General features: G+C 39.1%; 1 protein-coding gene across 1 annotated transcript in view; it reads left to right on the top strand.

Moving 5' to 3' along the window:
* The window catches only part of LOC105389490 (dopamine D2-like receptor), a 69,969-nt gene that overhangs the window by 28,392 nt on the left and 18,140 nt on the right, over positions 1-23,437 (top strand). Inside the window, exons 2-3 of the mRNA XM_048627448.1 lie at positions 7,500-7,612; positions 23,162-23,414. Of these exons, the coding sequence (XP_048483405.1) occupies positions 7,500-7,612; positions 23,162-23,414 (366 nt within the window). The remainder of the gene's footprint in view (positions 1-7,499; positions 7,613-23,161; positions 23,415-23,437) is intronic.

Below are 23,437 nucleotides of genomic sequence, written 5' to 3'. Positions count from 1 at the left end.
TACCTCATTTTACCATACGTTTGAATTCCCACACAGTTTTCACATAAATGAGCAGAATATATACTCTCTAAAAAATTAATTAAATTAATTATAAGTAGGTACTTGGTTCTTGTCATCTGTCTTTATAATACTTGTTGACGCTGTCAAACTGTCAATAATCACTCAGGAAAACACTTACTGTAGAATCTCATACACTGATTAGCTATCTAATAGAATTTATCTTACCGCTATAAGTTTTACTCCCTTGTTGCTCGCCATAATAAAACACGTATAAGGTTGGTTGGCTTTATTAACGCTTTTCAACATGTCTCTTACAAGTTTATTGGCTTTCTATGAGCAATCCTTTTGCTTTTATTAGTTTGACTCTCTTGTTGCTTGCTATAATAAAGCACGTATAAGAAAAATAAGCTAACAATAAAACAATTATAAGAGGGCTTTGAGGTTATTGTCCTTGTAATTTGTGCCCAAACGCACGCTTATTAGCGATAATACGGCTTTTATAAGTAAATTATTTTTGGCATTATAAGCCACTATGAGAGTATTTTTTGTTTGTTGGGGGGGCGGTGATAAACGAAAATGGAGTTGTTATTATACTGACATTGTCCAATGCATTGCAAAATATATTGTGTGTCAGGGGAAATTAGATGGTTTTCGATTTGAATATATTTATGAAGTTGCAAAGTGGTTAAGCTAATTTAGAAACGTATTTAACCGTTCAAATAAGCGTGTCATTTTAACTGTAAGTTTTGCAATAGAGTTTAACTCCGTGGTATACTACCGATTCATTTTGTAGAAAAAACATAAATTATTGAATTGCACGATTATATTTTGTAGCGATCCTTCGCTAGACGTGCTTTAAGCAATAGCACAGGATAACGAAGTTCAGAAAACCTCATTCGTACTCAGCGCAGGACCTCTGAAATTTTGAATTTCGCCGAACAAGAGTAAGATTGACTACATCGATGCTCTTATGTAGTTTTATTTCTTATTTCGCAAACAAATCTTTATCTAATTTAAACTCGCTATACCTAGCGAACTTAAAGAAACTTGCAAACAGCACTTGAAATCAAAGTACCTTTATATTCTCCGAGCAGTTGGTTTATAACCTTCCTCTTTAGCCTTTTACGACGTTAGTTCTTGACTTGTTAAAGAGCACAGAAGCGAAACAAAGTAGCCATTTAAGTCTTAATTTCCTTATTTTCCTTTAGTTGCTCCCTTAGATTACCAATATACGGACCAGATGGAGTGACGGTGAAAAATAAACGTCTCGACAAAAATAACACGCCACTACCACCACTGAGCTCTTATTTTGAATCAGTTCGGTTAGAAGATTTGTGGCTTTATTCATTGGTGCAATGGTTATCATTACGTTGAAGTTTAGTTTTTTTACTTTGTTTTCGTGTGTGACTCACTTCTTATAGTGCCTCTCCATCATTGGAGGTTGGCAGTCAGCTCTTTGCAGCGCTCTCTATTCTTGGTCAGTTTAAATATTTCTTCCACGGTTTTTACACCGGTCCACTATTTGATGTTGCACAGCCACGTCAATTATCTCCTTCCAGGCCTTCTCTTTCCTTCCACTTTGCCCATTATTATAGTATGTAGCAGCTGGTATCGCTTATTACGCAAAACGTGTCCTAATTAGGCTACTTTGCGCTGCTTAATGTGTGTGACATGCCATCTTATTCGTATATTGTTAATCTAAGGCTTCTCCGGGTAAAACATGGGGCTAATTAATTAGCCGCAGGTAAATAATGCTTTGTTCCAAACCAGTGGTTATACTCCCTTTGCCTCGTGCCGTGGACATGTTGCGAGTCGAGAGACGAGTTTATGAGCTTTTTCATGACATCTTCTTTAAAATTACTTCCTTATTGTTGTTGTTTTTGTGTGGAAAAAAGTAATTATGTATTTTTTAGTCTTATATTTATTACATACCCAAAAAGACTAATTTATTACAATCGCGAGCAATGAAAAAGTTCCAATGACAATTATAATGCAAGGCTAGTATAATGATGCCGTCTGCAATATTAAAGTACATTTTAACAGCGCATCAAGAATATTACCAACCAAAAAGGTGAATATTTGTGTTAACATTTTATTTAAATTCATATATTTTTTTGTCTTTTCATAGTCGCCATTTTGTAAGCGGAACTTTTACATTGCTCGTGAGTGTAATAAATTAGTATTTTTGGGTATGTAATAATTATAAGACTAAAATATACATAGTTAAGTAAAAAGTTTTTATGGGAAGTATAGGAAGTCTTATATGGTGGGCAGGAAACACAACCATACCGCGATGTAGAAGTATTACATCAGCGCCATCTAGTGAAAATCGCCGTATCGCCGTTTGATGCAACTAGTAACCCGACTAACGGCACTACTTAGGGAACTTTTTCATTGATCGTGAGTGTATAACACCATAGAATAACTAAGTACTAAAGAATGACAATCTCCTTAGCCCGATTGTAACTAGATAGTTTAGTTTTGAATCATCCGTAAGATGTCGTTAGTGGTAGAATTTTGTCGAAATCTTAAATTATTGCATAATCCATTTTGAAAGAAGACGTTGCGAGTTTACTTGCTAACGTAGTAGTACTAACGAATAATCACTAGATGGCAATAGTGAGCGCCATTAGTTGGGAACGTGTGATGTTTTCCACTTTACGTAAACCTATAAGTACCTACAATTAATAAACAACTTACTTATTAAAAAAATACCCTCTTTTCAATAAAGATTTTTATATTATTGAACACTATTTTCCTTCCTATTATATTAGTAAAAAGTTACTTAGTCTATTGAAATGGAAACAATGAATATAATATGTAAAATTACAAAAGGAACAAACAGCTTAAAACAGAACGTAATAATGCTCGATGCGTAGGTAGGTTTGAAAAAACAATTTTTATGCGTTCTTTGGTTTCCTTGCGAATCGCATATATCTCGTGTTTTCCTATCGTTTTCGTACTGTTTTGACCCCTGCTATCCCCTGGACTCCGTTTTCGACTACTTATCTACTGACTTGTGCATACTGTGATTAATTTTCTCCTCCAGCTTCGAATGCGGTTACTAACAATCCTTAGGCAGTGGTCCGAACAACGGCGAGTAAATTATTAACTATCGACTATTTTCTCGCTCAAGAAACGTACAATAGATATAACATTCTGTGTGAATAAAAGAGATGCAAATACATATAGCTCGTCACACGTTGCACACTCGCTGATAGCCGTTATAGCCCGACGACAAAACTATCGAAACTACACTCGCTTGCAGCTGATAGTTTATAGTTTCTAGCACACTCGTTTCTCGCTCATCGCCGCCGGTCGGACCACTGCCTTAGGAAGCTGATTCAAAATTGTTCAAAATCAACCAAAGGAGTAGGTAAGGCGGGGATGACTCATATATGAACATAATTAGGGTTTATGTATTTGTGTTCTTATCTGTAGTTTGTTTGTTATTTTTATTCTAATGTTACTAACTTAAACCGTGTCTACCAATATCTGAGTCTTGTTACTTGAATGAAATGAAAATGAATTTAATTAAAATTTAAGTAATTAAAAATTACCATTCCCTAAGCCTGCAATAATGACCCACTCCAATGCAATAATGACCCCCTGCAATGATGAGGGCGACCCACGCTAAGTTGGCTTGTTTGTTGTCTCTATTTGAGAACTCATCTACCTCAACGATTATCGGCTCTTCAGCGAACATGACCAGCCCACTGTCAATTCAGCTTACAGCTATGTCAGCAACCTTCGTTCTCTTCGTTCATAATTTCTGATTCGATACATCAGAGGAACACCGAGCATCGCCCTCATCATTGCTAGCTGAGCGACTTTGAATAATTATGTAGACTACCTCGTCCTACCGTAAATTTATGCCAATTTCCGGCTTTGCATCCGCCGCAATACATGAAATGCTTTTATTTATGAATTAAATTATTACCCACTAATGTTCAGCAGTTAACGTGCGTTGGTTGTTGATGATAGTGATGATAACTAGGTACTTAATTTACCAAAATACATTAAGAGGGAAGTACACCACTTAAAACGGAAAACTTTTTCTTAGAAAAAAGTCCATACAAAAAGTAAGTATTTAGTTAGTGTAAAACGTTTTCTCCCAAAACCAGAATTTCATTCAGAATCCATTTCATTTGATTTCAGGTCAGGTCATTCCATCCTTCTCATTTTATGGTCTTTACCGATGGTATAATCTAATGAATTCAAGAAGAATTAATAAAAAACAATAATTACGAATGCAAGCACTGATGCTTGTGCATCCAGCAGTGGATGATTACGGTCATGATATCATGACGACGACGGCCAAGGACAGAGTGTTGTGTGGAAGTAGGTACTTACCTATTGTCAGTCGCGAGCTGCAGTATATCTCTGTCGCACCCGTGCCCGGGGCATGAGAGTACAAGCGATAGCAAAAAGTTTTCTTAAATACCTAACTATTTCGCTAGAATCGCAAAGGTATGTATACTCTCCTCTTAAGAAGGTACCTACTCGTTATTCTATGGTAATGAATAAGTAATATTTTCAACAAATGGTATCATAGAATAACGAGTAGGTAGTAGTATAGTAAGTATAAGTACATCGATAAACCGTTTATTTCAGTTTCAGGTAAGAGCTAAAACAATGAGAAGGGTAAATTACTTTTCACTGTTACTGAGGTTAAACTTTGGCTAGTTATATATACTATTCTATGAAATAATAATCATTTTAGTCAACATATTTCTAAAAGTTAAGTGATAATCACTTTATATGCAATCAATTAAGAAATGCAAAAACCTTTTCTGTCGATTGTACTTTGAGATACGGAAAAAACACAAACAAAAATGAACCTTATCAAAATTATGAAATTCGGGGCGAATGTGACAGTTTTGTGGCGTGCTTTGGGTGAGGCCTATGGTCAGCAATGGACGTGCGTTGGCTGTTGATGTTGATGATGATGATAACTAAATACTTAATTTACCAAAATACATTAAGTAGGTACCTACTCGTTCTATGATACAATATTGACTCGATGGTGCGAGGGCGGCGACCGCGCACATAAGCGAGCAAAGTATACCAATCTGAACAATTAGAACGAATACAAAAAAAGTTTATTAACTTCTTAAATTATAAATTTAAAAGAGGCTTTCGAGACTATGAAGATAGCTGCAAACACTACCATAGTCTCACTCTAAATAACCGCAGAAAACTAGCAGATATGTCCATGCTTTACGACCTAGTGCGTGGTCGCGGAGACCCAGCGCTGCTGGCGCAGCTCGGGCTGCTGGTACCCTCCTCCCGCACGCGCCACACGCAGCTTTTCTGCATCCCGTATCATCGCGTTAACTACACTCAAAACACTACTTTAACTCGTATAGCTAAGACATACAATAATATATTTTCTGATGTGGACCCCTTCATCTGTTCAAAGCTAACCTTCAAAAAAAGTATAATTGAGCATCTTAATGAACACTAGATCTATTTTTTGTGTCTTATTTTATTTAACTGACGCAAGAACTATGAACTGTACCGTATGATATAGTGTTGCTTTACACGACTGTACTGACTTAGATTAGAGTAAAGTAATTATATGTCCATACCTAGCGGTCTGTGTATTATCGCATGACGACCGATCCCAAGATATATTTTTTTTATAATCGTAGGGCTAGGAATGTATGCATATAGATTAAATTATACAATTGAGAATTTAGCTCAAATTGTTGTTATTGAAACCTAACCAACCAAAGCCCAATCGTGGGCATCTTCTAATTGACCGTATAGCTATAAATACATACCTACACCCTTTGATATGTTTGTTGTTTATGCTATCAGCTGAATATCCTTATAACAGTTATCCATACATTATCCAGCAGTTTAATCACTGATCCCAAGACTTGCTAAATGTCAGTCGTAGGGCACTGTTATATACATACCTAACAGTTTTACCTTTAACATTTTTTTCTAGCAGTTTAACTACTCATCCCAAGATTCGCAAAAATGGCCGTCGTAGGGCACTGTTATGTTTTTATTAAGTATATACTTATCAGTGATGGTCAAATAGGTATGAATGTTCTGAAGATTCTCAGTTGTGGCGGTCTTTTGTTCTTTTGTTCTTTATGTGATGCAAAATGTTATTATTTAAATGATTACAACCGATTACAACCTACTACTATTTATTTACTGTATGATAAATATATATCTTAATTCTATACGCCGTCCTCATCAAACCTAAACATCCTAATAAGTACATAATATGTAAAATTATATATATTATATATAATTTTTTTTGTTGGTACTTTATGTTGCTTCTGGGAACTACAAACTGCATACTACTACTTTAACTATTGTTACTTAATTATGTAAGTCGTTATTATATTACTTATATGTATTCTTTGTTCTCTTCATGTTTATAACCTTTATATTTAACTATGTCTTCTAGAAAAACGATGATTTAGGACTTTAAGCTTCTTTACTGTTTATTTTTTATACGTGGAAACCTGTAATTGGCTTTGTTATGTAACCCCTACTATAATGTTCAAATGTACCTAGATATAAGCTGTTGGTTTTCTCATCAATAAATACATAAATAAATAAATACTTACGCTAGTTAACTTGACACCTGAAAAATGGTCCTATCCCTTTCACTCCATTCTATTATCACGTGAGAGTAAAAGAGACGGGTATAGGTAGCGGGTCTCAAGTTGACTCTTGTAGGTACGAGCAAAATAAATATCTTCTTACAAAGTTGACAATGATATAGTACCTAAGTAGGTACAGCATTATTTGGTTTCCATAAGTTTATGAGTGCAATATTTACCAAACTGCATGCACATTAGATGAAGAGAATAATATTAAATTCAAAGATTTATATTTTATGCTTAAAATGCCATCTATTGGCCGTTTCCAATATTACGACGACCATCGAATAGATAGATGTCATTGCATTCATCCATAGATAGTGGTGCCACCTAGAAACCGCTTAACGAAACGTATAGCGCCATCTGGAAACTGCTTAAATTTTCAAGCTTTTTTATGGCTACGATTCCGTACTATGACATTGTCATTCTGTAGTACCTACTTAGTTATTCTATGATAACACTGACATAAGAGGGTCACTCTATACTGACGAAAATCGAACTAACGAGAGCTGTCGTGCAATTGGCACGTATACAACGATCTAGAGTCTTGTCACAGGCGCGGAAACTTCGTTTTTCGTCATACAGGGTGTCCCAAATTAAAGTGCACATCCTTCTAAACAACTTTTGTTCTAAAACTTTTGAATATTTGCGAATTTTGTTTTTGCTAATTCATAGAAACTTTGTTGGTAAGGTGATTTTTTACTATAGAGTTTTTATTTTCAAATTTCCTAAATTCGTAGAACAAAAGTTTTTTAGAATAACAAGTTGTGTCACTATGATTCGGATGTGCGCTTTAACTTGACACCTTTATAGAGTGACGCCTCAGCTCCTATGAAGTAAGCCACTCTAACCTGACCCCCCGGCCCGCAGTTCAACGGCATGTCGTGGGGCCTGCCCGCGCTGGTCTGCGACTGCTACATCGCGATGGACGTCACCTGTTCCACCTCCAGCATCTTCAACCTCGTCGCCATCTCCGTGGACAGGTGAGGGGAATTCTACTTTGTGATTAGCGGCATAAGCCCCAATTTCTCCATAGTTGGTTATCTAACCGACCAGGGATTGGTTCATCAATTATACATCATCTCCAAATAAAATTCTTGACAGATGTTTCATAAGTCAACCACTAATACCTACCTGGTTATGCTCTAACCGACTATGGAGAAATTGGCACTTTGTCTCATTTTTTATGTTCAATTTGTTTGATTTGATATTGCTGAGATTAGTTGAGCCAAATTTTACTTTATGATTAGCTATTAGTATTCAATGTATTTTACTTTGCTCATCATTGAATTCATCAACAACAAAATCATCTTCCGATTTCCATCGCTCACTGTTGAGTATACAGAATGTTGCAAAAAAGGGTATACTAAGCCGAAAGAGGGTGACTCATGGGGTCTAGTTATTCTAGCACCTGGCTCTCTCGAATGGAACCTTTGTGCATATCACAAATCTAGATGCAGGTTTCCGATTTAGAGAACGTGGTATTTCCTTATTTCTAACGAATTCATTGTCAGGATTCGAACCCACGGCCTCAAGAATGAGATCCGAGACTTTATCTGTTAATCCACCACGATTCCGATTTATATTGTATTTTTCATCAATAAAGTTATATTGCATTGTAGGCTACAATGCTACAATTTGTAGCTTAAATTAATTCAAAATAAACCTTTTAGATATATATATACCCATGTAGGTAGGTACGCCGCCATTAGAAACGCAATAACGGATTAAATAAATAATGCATTGAACCCGTTTTATTGGCAGTTTAAAAGCTATTGACAAACTATAACAGCTTTTCATTATTTTGTAGAGCTCTATTCAGGAATTTCGAGATTAAAGTGTAAAAAAATTACATTCTAAATATTATGTAGTCTGAGCCTATCTGAAACCTAGTTAAACATTGTGAGATTTGGCGTTTCGACTTTCTCCGTGTTCGGCATCATAAGGGTCACAGTGACAGTTAAATAAAGTCCATTTTTCTCTCCACCTTTAGTTTGCAAGGTGCGGGTGCCTATATAAATAGAGTGAGTCGCCCGCGCGCCTCAGTTGGTTTTTGATTTTTGAAGTGAACACTTCGGCAAAATGGCTCAATGTAGCCACGGTTCTCGTCGGCTTCGCTCCGAACGGGGAAAAATATAATATTGAATTTGCGGAGTCCTCGCTGCCGGGAGCTGTAGCGTGATGCGGACCAGGCGGCGCGGGGCGCGGCCGCCGCGACACGTGGCGTCGGGGAGCGGGACCTGCCGGCTGCTGACGCAGCCATTACTGAGGATTTCGCAACGAAGGTTTGAGTTGATAAGCCGTGAGTAAAATGCTATTATTTACTGCTTTTAAAAGCTCAGCCACTGGTCATAATGCTCCGGCGCTTGGGGTTTTTATCCCACGCAGTAGGGTCCCATTCAATAGTCGTGGTGATGATTGATCACATATTCCGGTCCTACTAGTGGCGCTTGAGCTAGATACTTACATTAATGACCGCTTTAAGTAAAGCATATGTTAATTTTATACAGGAAAAAATAATAAAAATATATTTTTCTACCCTCAATTTCTAATATTTTTAGAAAACAGTTGATAGAAACTTTGCTATTACAATAATGCACTTGATTATAGCTTATGTAAGGCTTTACAAACAGGAGCTTTCCAGGACCGTCATAGGATTTTTTACAGGAAGCACGTGGCTCCGAGTTTCAGTATGTTGGGACATTGTGGCATGTGCGACAAGTAATGTGATCCGCCGGTACCTACCCGCTGAAGGGTAGGCAGGCCGATTCGGTGAAATTGAAGTTTCGTGTAACCTGCACCCGGCCCTGTGCTCCCGCGCTGGCCGCCGTCTCGTGCCACCTGCATCGCAGCGTACACCCGGCCCTGCGCTCCTGCCCTGGCCACCGGTTCGTGCCACCTGCATCGCAGCATACACCCGGCCCTGTGCTCCTGCGCTGGCCGCCGTCTCGTGCCACCTGCATCGCAGCGTACACCCGGTCCTGGCCCTGGCCACCGGTTTGTGCTACCTGCATCGCTGCATAGACCCAACCATGTACTCCTGCCCTGGCCGCTGTGTTGTCCCACCTGCATCGCTGCGCACACCTGGCACTCCTGTTCTGGTTGCCGGATCCAAACGCCCCCTGTCTGGGAAGAGATTTTATGCTCAGCGGAACCGCCTGCACTATTGCTAGCACGGTCATCATCATCATCAGCCATCATTAGGAGTGACTTATTTAGAAGGTATCGAGTAACGTGCGCTATTCATCAGTGATTTTGGCATATGCAGACGAACGTTTACTGCCAAGCATAGCCATACAAGGGCACACCAACGAAGCCTGAGTAACCACCTGCAGTCGCCGTAGCCGCATCGGCATGGATGACGACAAATCGGGTAACGTACGTGCACCGCTTCTAAAAGTGTTATAGCACTTCAATTTGATGCCTCCGCTGAGGTAGGGTTTTTTTTTTTTTTTTTTTTTTTAATATTTTATTATCACTCCACAGACTTTATGTCCGTGCCTTTTTGAGAGATCAATATATTGTGAGAGTTTGGTTGTTTTTTGTCTTCATCTTTTAACTACTCACTACTCAATGTGGAAGCTTATAATATATATATTTTATCTTTTATTTATATATACCTATATATTATTAATATATTTTTTTTTTTTTGCACTCCTGGAGGAAAATCTACACAGACACCTGGGAAGGGGACCCAGGTAGTGTCGGCCTTTAACCGACTAAAAACCCCCAGTTGTGCATTTCTTGTTTTTTTTTTTTTTTTTTTTTTTTTCTTTGTTTCACACAGTCACACTTACAATTATAATGGCAACAAACATTTGAAGGGTAGGGCCAGTGTCAGCTGTCTTCAGAGAACTTAACAGACGCCTGTCAGTGGCCACACACTCCTTTTGTCATCGCTGTTGTTTTGCCTGGTGTTAATGTGTGACAGTGTTCTTAAAACTATCTTAATTTTATTGGTTAGTTCTTATACAGATAATATTAATTCATGATATACTATACAATACCTACATATCAAAACTATACAATACATGCTATATACTATACATAACAAAACTATAAAATACATGCAATACGGTTTGGCCGTCAATATAAAATTAAAATCAAAATTCTCCTATTCCGCTCCATTTTGCGTTGCCAAAAGCCTTGATTGCTGGGCAACGACCTCTTTGTCCCGATTTTTTATTGCCATCTTTAGGTTGTACTCGAGGATCCGTTTCTTCGGTGCTGTTATTGCCGTTTTAGCGAGGTTGCCGATAGCGTCCTCGGTGTCATCCGCATAGTAGGTGCAGGCGGAGGTGTGCCTCGACAGCGCCACTACTGCGTGAGGTATGCTATCGTGCAACTTTATTTTATCTTTTGTTTTTATGATAATGACGGATTCGTACGTCAATCCCTGTGCTTCGTGTATGGTTAAGACGCGTGATCCCGTTCCTTCTCCAAACCCTTGGCTGGTCAGGGTCTCTTTTTCTTCCTGTGTATGCGTCAGGAATAGAGTGTTGGTTTGGGATTTTGGAATTGCTGCGTCTGTAAACCTTTTCAGCTGCAGGGATTGGATACGCGTTGTGGCTGCGTATATGCCTGAGTATACTTCTCTTAGGGCGTATGCAACATCCATGGGGTTTCTGTATGAGCACAACAGCTCCTGGGTGATGTTTGCTACCAGTGTTGGGCGACTGTACCTTAGTTCGAATAGGTTCTCTCTGTCTATGTACGGTAGCTGGTTGATGTCTCCGATTAGAGCAATATCACTGGCACGGGACAGGCGGGCGGCAATTACGATTGCCCCGAAATGGTTCATCAGGGCCTCGTCAATTATCAGGCGTTGGCATCCGACATGTTCTCTAAAGCCGTTTACTAGGACTGATGCCATCGTACGTACCCTAGTTCTAACCATGTCCCCGATCCTATGCGCTAGCCTGTTTCGTATATCGACGGCCGCCTCAGTTGTCGTGGTGATAATGGTGTCTTTGCTCACATCGAAGTTATTTACCACCCAGGTTGTCTTCCCACATCCAGGTACCCCGTTCACCCAAGCGATGGTGGGCATCGTCCAGCTATTCCAGGTAGCGTTAATGGTTTCCGCTTTTGCTAGGATTTTGTCCTCTAGCATAATCCTGGTACACTGAGCTACGACCACCATTTGGTTGTTGTGTGGGAGAGTGAGTTTCGGGATGTTGCGTTCCCAGGGCACGAATCCGCATTCCTCGCTATAAGCCGCCATATACGCTCCAGTCATTTTGCCTCTGAGGACTTGGCAACTACTGTTATCGTATATGCAGGCTTCGGCCTCCTCGAGTAAAACTTTTAGCCGGCTTTCGTTCTCTTGCCTGTAGGTCTGCATGATCGTTTTGCAGGACAAGAGATTTACCTGCTTTGTGGCGGTTGTAATTGCCATAAATTCGATGGCGGCATTCTCTAGATGGTCGTTTGAGGTGGTAGCTGTTTTCAGCTTCGGTGGGACCACCTGGCCCATATCCGCTCGAGTAATTTTCCTCTGGGCAAGCCTTTTTCCAGTTTTAGGTTTTCTGGAGATTTGGCGCCTCTCGGGTGTCCTCTGTGGTTTTCCTATAAGGCTTGAGGCAGCTGCTTTAAAAGCCTGGAGGAACCCTTGGACACGCCCTTGCGATGTTAAATTGTGCATCCTCCTTTCCATGTTCCGTTGTTCTGAAGCGGCGACAGCCCCAGCGGTCATCCTCTCCTGTAGGCGTTCAGATCCGGTGACCAAGTATTCGGCTTGTTGGTGGCAGTTGTCAATGCCCCTCGCAAGTATATGACCTTTGAGAAAGCTTAGATCTTCGCCTCTGTCCTCGTACACCACTATTTCATGATGTTTTGAGGCTTTTAGGCAACCCAGCTGGTCAACAATTTCGCCTTTCCTATACTCGATCACCATTGCGTCTACGCTTATTATCCTGGAGACGTTACTGTCTAGCGCTATCTCTCCAAGCTTACTGAGCCATGAGCATGCCTGAACGAACGGGGTGTCGTCGGCCCACTCGAATAGTGCGATGGTCTTGTTACGCCATCGCACTAGTCTGCAGGGCTGATTTCCCACTAGGGTTACTGGCAATGCGTCGTAGGCTTTACGCTTCATGGTAGCCTTCGATGTGCTCCCATTTAGGAGAGAGGCTAGGCCGGGTGATATGGCCACGCTCTTTCGCGCCCCTGAGATACAGAAGCTGATGCCGAGTCTTTCACTGCTTCCGTCCATGAACAGAGCCACGCTTCGGAGTCTTAGTCTAGCTTCTCCTTTTTCTCCACAATCCAACAGCTGATGTGTTGCTGTTTCTTTAGGAGTTGCTTGTGGTGGTGCTGTGATGGTTGTGACTGAGGCTTGATATACTGGTATTGATTGCGGGTCGGGGCGGGGTATGGTGCTGTTTCTCCTGGCTGCTACTCTGAAGACACGATCTGAATAAGATAGAAAATGAGGTCTATGCTTGGTGTCTGCCAGAATATCTTTTAATTCTGACTCCACCAAATTCCTGTCTATCAATGTCTCCAGATCTTGTCTTGCAGCAAGGAAACGGGGGCAGTCGAGAATTATATGCCAGACCGATTTAATGATGTTGGGGTCGCATTCACATTCTGGGCTTTCTTTGAGTTTAAATCTGTACAAATACTCTCCCATCCCCCCATGTCCAGTCCAGTCTGAGGTAGGGTATTCTATTAAAGCAGCTTTCTTCTGAACTGCCCAAAGTGACCTGTAGACTGCTCCTGGGGATAGTTGTGCAATCAATTTTTTATTTCGATGTCTCTGCTGAAGAAACTGTCTAATGCAGCTTTTGTTCTAAACTGCCTAAAGATCATTGGACTGCTCATGGGAATGGTGACGCACGGTAAGTACAGGAGCGTTACTTTATACTGATGAGAAACGAACGAACGAGAGCTGTCGTGTAATCGGCACGTTTAATACATACAAACAGATAGCTCGCGCCGCAGTGCACTGAAAGTTCGTTTTTCGTGATATAAAGTGACCCCCCAGACACTATCTTAAGTGTCATGACACATCGGCAGATTCCAGCTTTGAGTATTTTCTTTTCTCGTCTGTGAGCAAAGTGAATCCCACCGGCGAGTGTTCAACCTAAAAGCACTGAGCTAATTCCTGATTTCGTGAAAGTCACTGTTGCTATACCATACCGCTTCACAAGTTACCGAATTTATTATGATCCTACTGTCGGGTGATCATGATCGGAGTGTCATCGCGGTTTTTGAGTGGCACCATATTAGCTGTCTTCCTTATGTCCCAGTGGATTGTGAGTGTGTATCCGAGCTCTTTGTTGAAAAATGCGTGAACCTCCTACGCAGAAGCTGTCTACTAGTTGTGTATCGAATAAATCGAGTAACGGTGCTCTTGCACGAGACGACTACCTTTTGGTAAAATTATAACTTCCACTATTCTGGGAACATGCATATACCTACTGTGTACTGTGTATCACATCACGTGTAGCCGCAGCCGCAGCCCTACTCAATGTACGGGGCTAGATAATAAACAATGGCAGTCGTCATTAAATTTCTATGAATTTCGAAGGTCATCATTTGGAGCACAATCCAAAGGGTGAAAGTACCTATTCATGCCTAAACGGCTTCTCTAATGAAAATGTATTTTAATTTGATTCTGGCGCAAACGTTTCATAACTATTTTTCAACACTGTATCTGCTGAAACTACTTAGACTGACTGGTTAAGATGCAGACGTGCCGTTTTCACAATTCCATTTTAGTAATCCTCAACTGTTTTATGGATCTTTCATTTAGTTACGTAACTAGTTACCAAGTAAAAAATTACTTGTGTCATGCTCGTACTCGCATCTCATTTAGGAGCTCCTGGCCTCTAGCTGAAGGCTAGAACTGGTATATATATCTACTAAGCTAGTACAGAGTTATAACCGGGCAGCGGTGACGTGGTAGCTGCTTGATTTATTAGAGTTTGCTGAAAACTTTCTAAATAAGTAATAATTATTAGTCATAATAGTAGCTCTTCGCAGTTCTTTCAGAATGCAATACCAGGTCGCTGAAGTAGGTAACCTTCCTTAGCTGGACAACCACAACAAGCCTTTTTGTTTTAAAGAATGTCACAGTTATTCGCAGTTCCACTGTAATATCGATGTCCAAGGAATTTTTCTTGGGTATAGCTAACTACCTAAGTTTACCTATAGATAGCCGCAAGCTATCTGCTGTTGGCGAACTGTCAGTTCTGATTGATAAGTCAGGCTCGAGGTGGCTCGTCCAACTGTCCATGTTCCCGCCACCATGATCGTTGCTTCCACAGATTAGAGAGTCTATGTTGGCTGTCGTTGCATCAGGTCTGATCAGGTACAACTAACATCTTTACGTACCATCTTTATTTAATCGAGCTATTTTATTTTGTTTTATCTAGGTTGACTTAATGGTTTTAAAATCGAACCTACAACAATGTAAGTAGGTACCTACATACGTATCTTTGAAGTTGCAACAAGGCGAAGCCTTAAGGTTTTGGCCGAGACCTGCCCTTAGTGTTGACGAACATACCTAAAGGTGACCTTGTTAATGTTTTTCATATGAAGTACTGAACATTTTACTTATCCTGGTGGCATGACTGATCATTTACTTACCCAGTTAAGACATGTTAGCCGGGTTTCATTTATCAACTATTATAATTGTTATGGTTGTGTTAATCAATCTTTATTAATTGATGTCATCTACCAAGGAATGCTGCCAGAGCTCATAATATTCACACATGATGATACAGAATGATAGTAGCCCACAAAATCGGTGCAAATGCTTATAAAATAACTTTCCTTCCTAGTAGGACTGCACAGGAACTCGTTAACCGCCGAGTTAGTTAGAATACAAAATTAGACTGTGTGTTACTTGTCAATCTAGAATATGAATATAGTGACCTGCATCATGTTTTGAAAAACTGAATACTTAGTTATCCGCCAGTGTCACAGCCTTCATCTAATCTTTTCCAGTAGCTGATGAGGCTGAGATATTTAGTAAAATTATCTTCCCTTCAAGCACCACTCCTCGTTCCAAGGACTAGATGCCGCGCCAGGTGTTGCAGGCCGTGTCGTCATACAGGGCTGACTGAGCAGGTCCTCGAGGCTCCAGGGTCGGCTGCTGCATTTCTGAGGTCAGTCCAGAATTACATACCCTAGTCAGCATGTGCTGACCTGAGCCCCAGCGGCCTGGATCGATATTCTACATTTTACAACTTTTAAATATTGTTGCAAAGTATTTCACTGGTTCCATCCATTCGGCTAGTGTATGTTAAAAATATTGCCTTGACAATAACAAGATTTTGATCAATAATTACTTATAAGTATTGCTTTCGAAGAGGCACTGTGTGTATCCATATGTATAAATACCTACCTATATGTATAGGTACATACCTTCCATAACTTTCTGACAAGTCAGGAATATTAAGGAAGTACTTAAGTCTTATGTATACTTATACCTTTCTTTTTAGTATATCTATTACCTAGAAATCTATGCATTATAAATTTATAGATTCAAATATTTATCTACTGATACACTCATCAGTAGCTTATGGGTCACAGTTGGTTTTCTCTCCACCATGCGATAATAAACACATCTCACAATGTTTAACTAGGTTTCAGATAGGCTCAGACTACATAATAGACGCATTTTTCCTGAAATAAAAATGACATATTATGTATCTAGCCTATCTGAAACCTAGTCATTTCTGCATGGTGATATTACAACTGAGGCGCGCGGGCGACTCACTCTATTTATATAGGCACCCGCACCTTGCAAACTAAAGGTGGAGAGAAAAATGGACTTTATTTAACTGTCACTGTGACCCTTATGATGCCGAACACGGAGAAAGTCGAAACGCCAAATCTCACAATGTTTAACTAGGTTTCAGATAGGCTAGATACATAATATGTCATTTTTATTTCAGGAAAAATGCGTCTATTAATCCAACTGAAGTTAGCCATATTGGGAAATGAGAATGGCTAAATCTGACCCGCTTTGCAGCCACTAACCAAACCTAGTTTTATTCAATGACTAGCTGTTGCCCGCGAGCTTCGCTTCGCCTTAAAATTATTTTGCCGTGGACTACTCCCGAACTACCTACCCAATAACATGCCATGGTGGTATTAAATTAGATGAAAGTTGACAAATAAGTACGAAGATACTTGACTAAAAATGATTTTCATGACTTCATTGAGCAAAGACTTGTATAGCAATGGCAGAATAGTAATTTATAAATGTTTAATTTCAAGCATCTAACTTATGCAGTTTTGGTTTTTTTCATACTACTTATTTTTTTTCACTTTAACTCCCATTTTTCAAAACAAAACCATAACTTTACTAAGGTGTGCAGACATGTTAGATTGAAAACATCTAGGTATCTTGCAATATCCTATTGTAACTAAGCTTTACGGCTGTTTTAACAGCATGCAGATTTCATCACGCACGTGGGATAGCACGCTATTTTCCCGCATCTCGTGTGCATATTCCACGCGTCACAATGAATACTTGTATGAACGCGTGCGGGGAAATCCCGCGTGCGTGATCAAATCCGCATGCTGTTAAAACAGCCTAAGTTAATGCCGAATTTCAACCTCTAACTCCGGTTTTTGTGGGAAAATACGGTACCTAAGCTACGTCCCTTCCTAATTTCAAGTGCCTACTCTACGTTTAGCCTGTGCGTGTCAGTCATGGGAATTCCGTATAGAAAATCTCTGCATATTTTCCTAAAACACCTACGTAATAAGTTTCATGGTTTTAACTTCAAAAATGACGCATAAGAACCAAATGACAATGAATTAAACGTATTGAAAAGTACAGTCGTTTATTGGGTTGTTTTCGAGGACCTTAAAAACTTACTGCAAATACATACAAACTATAAGTACATTAGCTAAAATCAAACCATACCGCGATCTATATCCGATCCGACAACGCCATCTAGGAGCGGACATAGCTACTATATAAATTAAACTTCTAAAACTCAACACCCATAAAACTTTCAACCCCTATAATACATTACACCCCCACACTGGGTTTTTTTTATATGCTAATTATTATTTTTTTGTGATTATGTAGTGCCTAAATACAAAATATAATGTTTTTATCTTCAAAAATGACGAACTTCATACAAAATATGAACACCTATTTCATCCACTCACAGATCGAAGTTTCAAAAACGCTAGAACAAAATGTTTAATTATTGCTCATCAAGTGCTTAAATATAAAGTTTATTTAAAAAAAGATCTACCCCGGCCGGGAATCGAACCCGGGACCTTCGGCATAGCAGTCAGGGTCACTAACCACTACGCCAGTCAGCCGTAGTATTTTTATCTTTTAAAATTAAGTATTCGCATACAACTTTTAACCCCCCCTTTTAACCCCTTACAACCTCCGTTTCGCAATAAAAAGTAGCCTATGTTCTTTCTCAGGGTCTAGACCATATGTATACCAAATTTCATTCAAATCCGTTCAGTAGTTTTGGCGTGAAAGAGTAACAGACAGACAGACAGACAGACAGTTCCGGATATAACCAACAGATGGCACTAAAAGCGCAATACAGAGAGTTTGTATGGAACCGAGGCGAATTAATATGAAGATCCTACATCGCGGTATTAAAGTTTTTCAGTTGTCTGAAATAAATACAAAACCTAATAATAATATGTTAAATATATTCTATAGTAGGAGAGTCAGACAGAGACTTTCGCATTTATAATATTAGTTAGGATTAGGATAGGATAAAGGTGTTCTTAATGAGGGAAAAATATTTAAAAAAAATCAAAACCGCTTTTTAAAAAAATCTTTGTATGAGGGAAACATCTAGTCTGTACAAAGACTTGATCTTTCAGCACCTATATCTTCGTTATCCCATGCCTCATAATAATAATATTTACACCAGGATATACTGTAGTCATGGGCATACACATCAGTATATGTTTCACCAATGGCTGCTCTGGCGGGTCATGGCGCCTTAGAGAAATTACCATTCTTCTTTACACGTAAATTTTGAACTTTTAACTGACTGATTTTCCATCCCTCACGCTCTGAAAGTAGCTGAAAATTCCTGAAAAGAGGCTTAAAATTGGTCTATGCATGCCCGGGGTAAATTGCTTTCATGCTTCTGAATACGATAAATGATGATGAATTTCAAGTAAAAGCTCCCTGATCCTCGCACATATTGTATTCTACAGTGTACGGTGGCCTGCGCCTAAAAGTATACAGGCGGAGTTTTTAAAATAGCTAGCTCAAGCTCACATGCTGCTCAAGCACATTCACATGAACACCACTGCTACACACATCACACAGAACACGTCCCCGAATTTATAACAGATGTAGCCGGTCCCTTCATCATCAGGGATCGCTATTTTAAAAACTCCGCCTGTATACTTTTAGGCGCAGGCCACCGTACCTACTGTGGAATTAGGTCCTCTAGCAAGCTAAGTTTTGATCTAGGCAACAAATTGGGGCTAGTCCTCTTACTACAGCTGAGGGAATATTGTATTACCTCCGGAGTTTCGGTGCTTAGTTTCGAGGTTAGATCACGTCACCGGACTAATTTAAATTTAATAACATAATATAGTATATTATTTTCATTTCATGACGATGGCATAGCTATAAAACATCTTTGTACATGATTGTATTTTTCTTATAACCCGTTCGAAAAAATAAGGAGGAAAAAAGAGTGATATAATTATGTATACAGAATGCAATTTAGACTGTTGAAGGGTCTGTCACCCAGCAACCACTACTTATAGTGCCACAAACTTATCTGTTCCGGTGAGAGCGAACTAAATTGGTCCATACCTCATTACTTACTGTACTAATGAATTTCATATTGACATAGATTATATGGACCAATTTAGTTCGCTCTCACCGGAACAGATAAGTTTGTGGCACTATAGCTTATTTATTTATTTATTGCCTTAAATCACCTTATACCTAGTCAGAATAACTTCAGTCGCTGACTGCCCAGAAGTTGATTATGAATTATGTTTGTTTCTGATTATATCTATCTAGATCTAGACGCAATATGAGAGATCAGTTGTTTCTTTATAAATTACTTAATAATGAAATTGATTCATCATATCTTTTAAATAATATATGTTACCGTTGCCCTCGCGTTAATTCTAGAAGTAAACTCTTCTTTAGTTTGCCCGCAGTCAAAACTAATTACGCTGCAAATTCATTTTTATATAGAGCTTGTAAGAATTATAATAATAAGTTTAACCATTTAGATCCACTTCATTTCAGTTTTAATATTTACAAAAAACAAATTATACTAAATTTAAGAAATTAATTTTAGATGTAATTTAGTTTCTGTTTTGGTAAAAAGTACTTGTATTTACAACTTTGTTAATATTTTTTTTTTTTAATAATTAACTTATTGCCTTAGTTTAAGTTCTATCTAATAGTGGAAACTTTACTGGTCTATGTATTAATTAAGAACTTTAATTTATTGTATTATGATACTGTCTGTTTCCCTAATACTAATAAATAAATAAATAAATAAATCTATGTCTATGTCACACTATGTTTCATCAAAACCGGATCAAAATTGATCAACACTTGGGTTGTATTCTAACAAGGAGTAGTCGGTACACGTCCAGTCTGCTTGTGAATCAATGTAACAAACTTCAGCGTTAATATGGTTAGTTCATTATAGTTGGCGAACTCTGCTCGTAAGTGCTTGGTAATAGGGCTTTGTTTCGCGTGCCTCAGTCGTTCAGTGAAGCAAATTATGGCACTGACTCAGTTGGGGCAGTCTAGCTTTATCAGCAGAGGTTGGTTGGAAGAAATTGCTTTTTGGTAATAAGCCCGCCCTTGTATGATTTTCTTATGTTTTAATTTGTAATGTTACCTATTTATATCAATGTGCAATAAAGTTTTAGTGTTCGTAAATAAAAAATAAATAAACAAAAATTCGCAGCATTGCTACTTTTGTAGTATTAAAAGTGAAGACTGCATCAAGCTCTTTATAATTTCGTATTTCTAACCATAGTAGCCCCGTGGTAGCCCCCTGAACTCTCAACTATTGATAAAAAATGAAACTTGTGCAGAAAATTCGTATAAGTTGTTTAGGTTATATTTTTCCATGCATCGTTTCTTGTGTGTTCAGGAACTGGAATTTATATTGTGCATATAAGTATTTCTTATAAAAATTACAAGACAAGAGCTAATAGTCATTATATTACAGAGCAGCTGTGTAAATAGGAAAATTGTAAGCATATAAAAAAGTCTGACTGTACATTTTTATCTTCGACACAAAGCAGTTCAGGACGGTGCATTTAGTCTTCTAAAGACATTACTTTTAATTTAACAATATTTTATTGATGACACATTTTATATTTTCACCTCTAAATTGGAGCTCAGTTCCATTATTTACTGACATCGTGACTGGAGTCTACAAATTCATAGCAAATGGTAGCGACAGAGTGCATTTGTCACAGTCCTGAGACTTTCAGAGCTACTAAAAATGTACGACACATATTCTATCACGGCTCGTATCGTATTCTCTGGTCTGACAACTTGAGCGAATTGAAGCGAAGCTGAGCGAAGTGTAGCGAGCACAATCATCGATCAAGAAGCAGTAGAAGCACCGACGACGCTCGCCTCGCATATAGAATGAACGAGAGAGTAGTAAAAGTTGGTCGTGAGGTGTGTTATTGCTTCCAGAAACTCGGCTCCTTCTGAATTTTACAACTTACATATTTTTCCTGGTCCTAGAATATAAATTTCGAAGTATTCTCCTCGGTTATTACTAGTAGATAGTTTTGCTTTACCATCAACTCACGACATAGTGAGACTTCGTAGATACTCACTCGATTTTATGGAATCTACAACGACATCAGCTAGAAACCATTAATTAATATTGACCAGGGGCAAACGGTTGTTATTAGTTTGGCAATTTGAGTTCGCTTGATTCATTCTAAAGTTATGCACTAATCTCTGCTCTCATTTCTGAGAATTGAACTCATAAAACATGTTAGTTCCTGAATAGGAACTCCCTATTCCAATAGTTTATGACCATCAGTCTAAATCTTCTACATATAAACTACATGTATACGAACAAGATGTAGAATGCGACGTACTGATATTAAAAACATAGATTTGTATTTTACCGGTAGTCTTTACCGCAAGTTTTTTTAAAACCTATTTAGGGCACCACTGATCCAATTTATACAAATATGAACTAACGCTAGTGCCTGCTTTAAGATTATTGTACACATCTTCTGGAATAAAGCTCGCTGGGGTGGCTAGTAACGTTATACCTAAATGTAGAGTTAAATTTCTGTGGAAGTGAGGTCTGAGAGAGGATCCAATGACCGCTGTGTCTGCCGCGGAGCAGAAGTGGAAATAATTGGCACGTGTTTGTTACCCGTGGTTGAAAGGTTGTTAGAAGTTCCTGCACGTGGCATTAGTTTGTGTTTTTGAGACTTTGGTCAATAATCTAGTAATTATTTTGTTTGTGTACTTATCATTATAAAATTCAGACTGCATTTTTCCGGCTAAGATACATAGTGGAAAAACACAAAATTCCAATATTTTTCACAAAATAATCACTATATATTATGATATTGGTACCACCTAGGAAGGTACTTACTTATTATAAAAGGATAAAAAATGTACTTATCAATATCAGGCGTATAGATACCTCGTTACCCTCGATACTTCAAACTTACACAAAAATGAATCATAAATAACATTCGCGAATTCACAAAAGTCGTGGAACAAAGGCTGTTCAGAATGACAGCTGCACAATCCCCTTTCGGAATACATTTCTGCAACATCCTGTATACATTTTTACACTACGTCTACGCCACAGTGGCCTGAAAAAAGGACGTTCACTGTCGTCATTGTTCCGCTATCAATACAGCCTGTGTTGGCTGCCTGCTGCTCGTTATTTCAATATTGCACGCTGTTTGAATGAGTTTGAAAACGGTGTAATTTTTAGACGGCGGGCTGCGGTTGTTATAAATTTTGCTTGCGTTTGCTTCTTTTAAAGCTCTGCTCGTGTCTTCATATTGGTGCAGTGAGCGTGTTGTTATACACTAAATGTACTAATAATCATCACAACCCATCCTGTCACAAATCATTTTCGCATCCCACTGCTGGGGCACGGGTCTCCTTCCAACGAAGGGAAGGTTTTAGGTCTTAAGTCCACCACGCTGATCTAGTGCGGGTAGGTCTTGCCAAAATTTGCTTAACTTCAATGATTACTGAAGCTAGCTCGACTACTACGCTTCTGTACTAATATTCATCATCACCCTATAGCAGTCTACTTCTGGACGTAGGCCTCTCCCAAAGCACGCTACTGAATGCGATCTATAGCTTTCATTACCAATCATAACCAGCCACCTTTCGCAAGTCGTCACCCCATCTAACCGGAGGGCATCCTACACTACGTTTGCCTAGTCGCGGTCGCCACTCCACTACTAATTGTGAAATGGTGGTAGAGTAATATTATTACTATCGACAATTGTAATTGTAATATTTTACGTGGATTAAACCATTTGACTTTGACTTTAGTATTAAAGACATGTTCATCAATCCACAGATTCATAGCAGTGACGCAGCCAATCAAATACGCGAAGCACAAGAGCAAAGGGCGCGTGTGGTCCATGATAGTGGTGGCGTGGCTGGTCTCCGGGGCCATCGGGTCCCCCATCGCGCTGGGGCTCAACTACACCCCGGACAGGGTCCCGGACCAGTGCCTCTTCAACAGCCGGGACTATGTCATCTTCTCGTCGCTCGGCTCGTTCTATATTCCGTGCGTTATCATGTGCGCGCTTTACTTTAGGATTTTTACGGTAAGTTTGTGGTTGGGGGTTAG

This window comes from Plutella xylostella, chromosome 18 (genome assembly GCF_932276165.1).
Source record: "Plutella xylostella chromosome 18, ilPluXylo3.1, whole genome shotgun sequence".
In the NCBI taxonomy this organism is placed as follows: Eukaryota; Metazoa; Arthropoda; class Insecta; order Lepidoptera; family Plutellidae; genus Plutella; species Plutella xylostella.
Note: the sequence above shows the minus strand (reverse complement) of the source record. Positions and strands in the feature narration are given on the sequence as shown.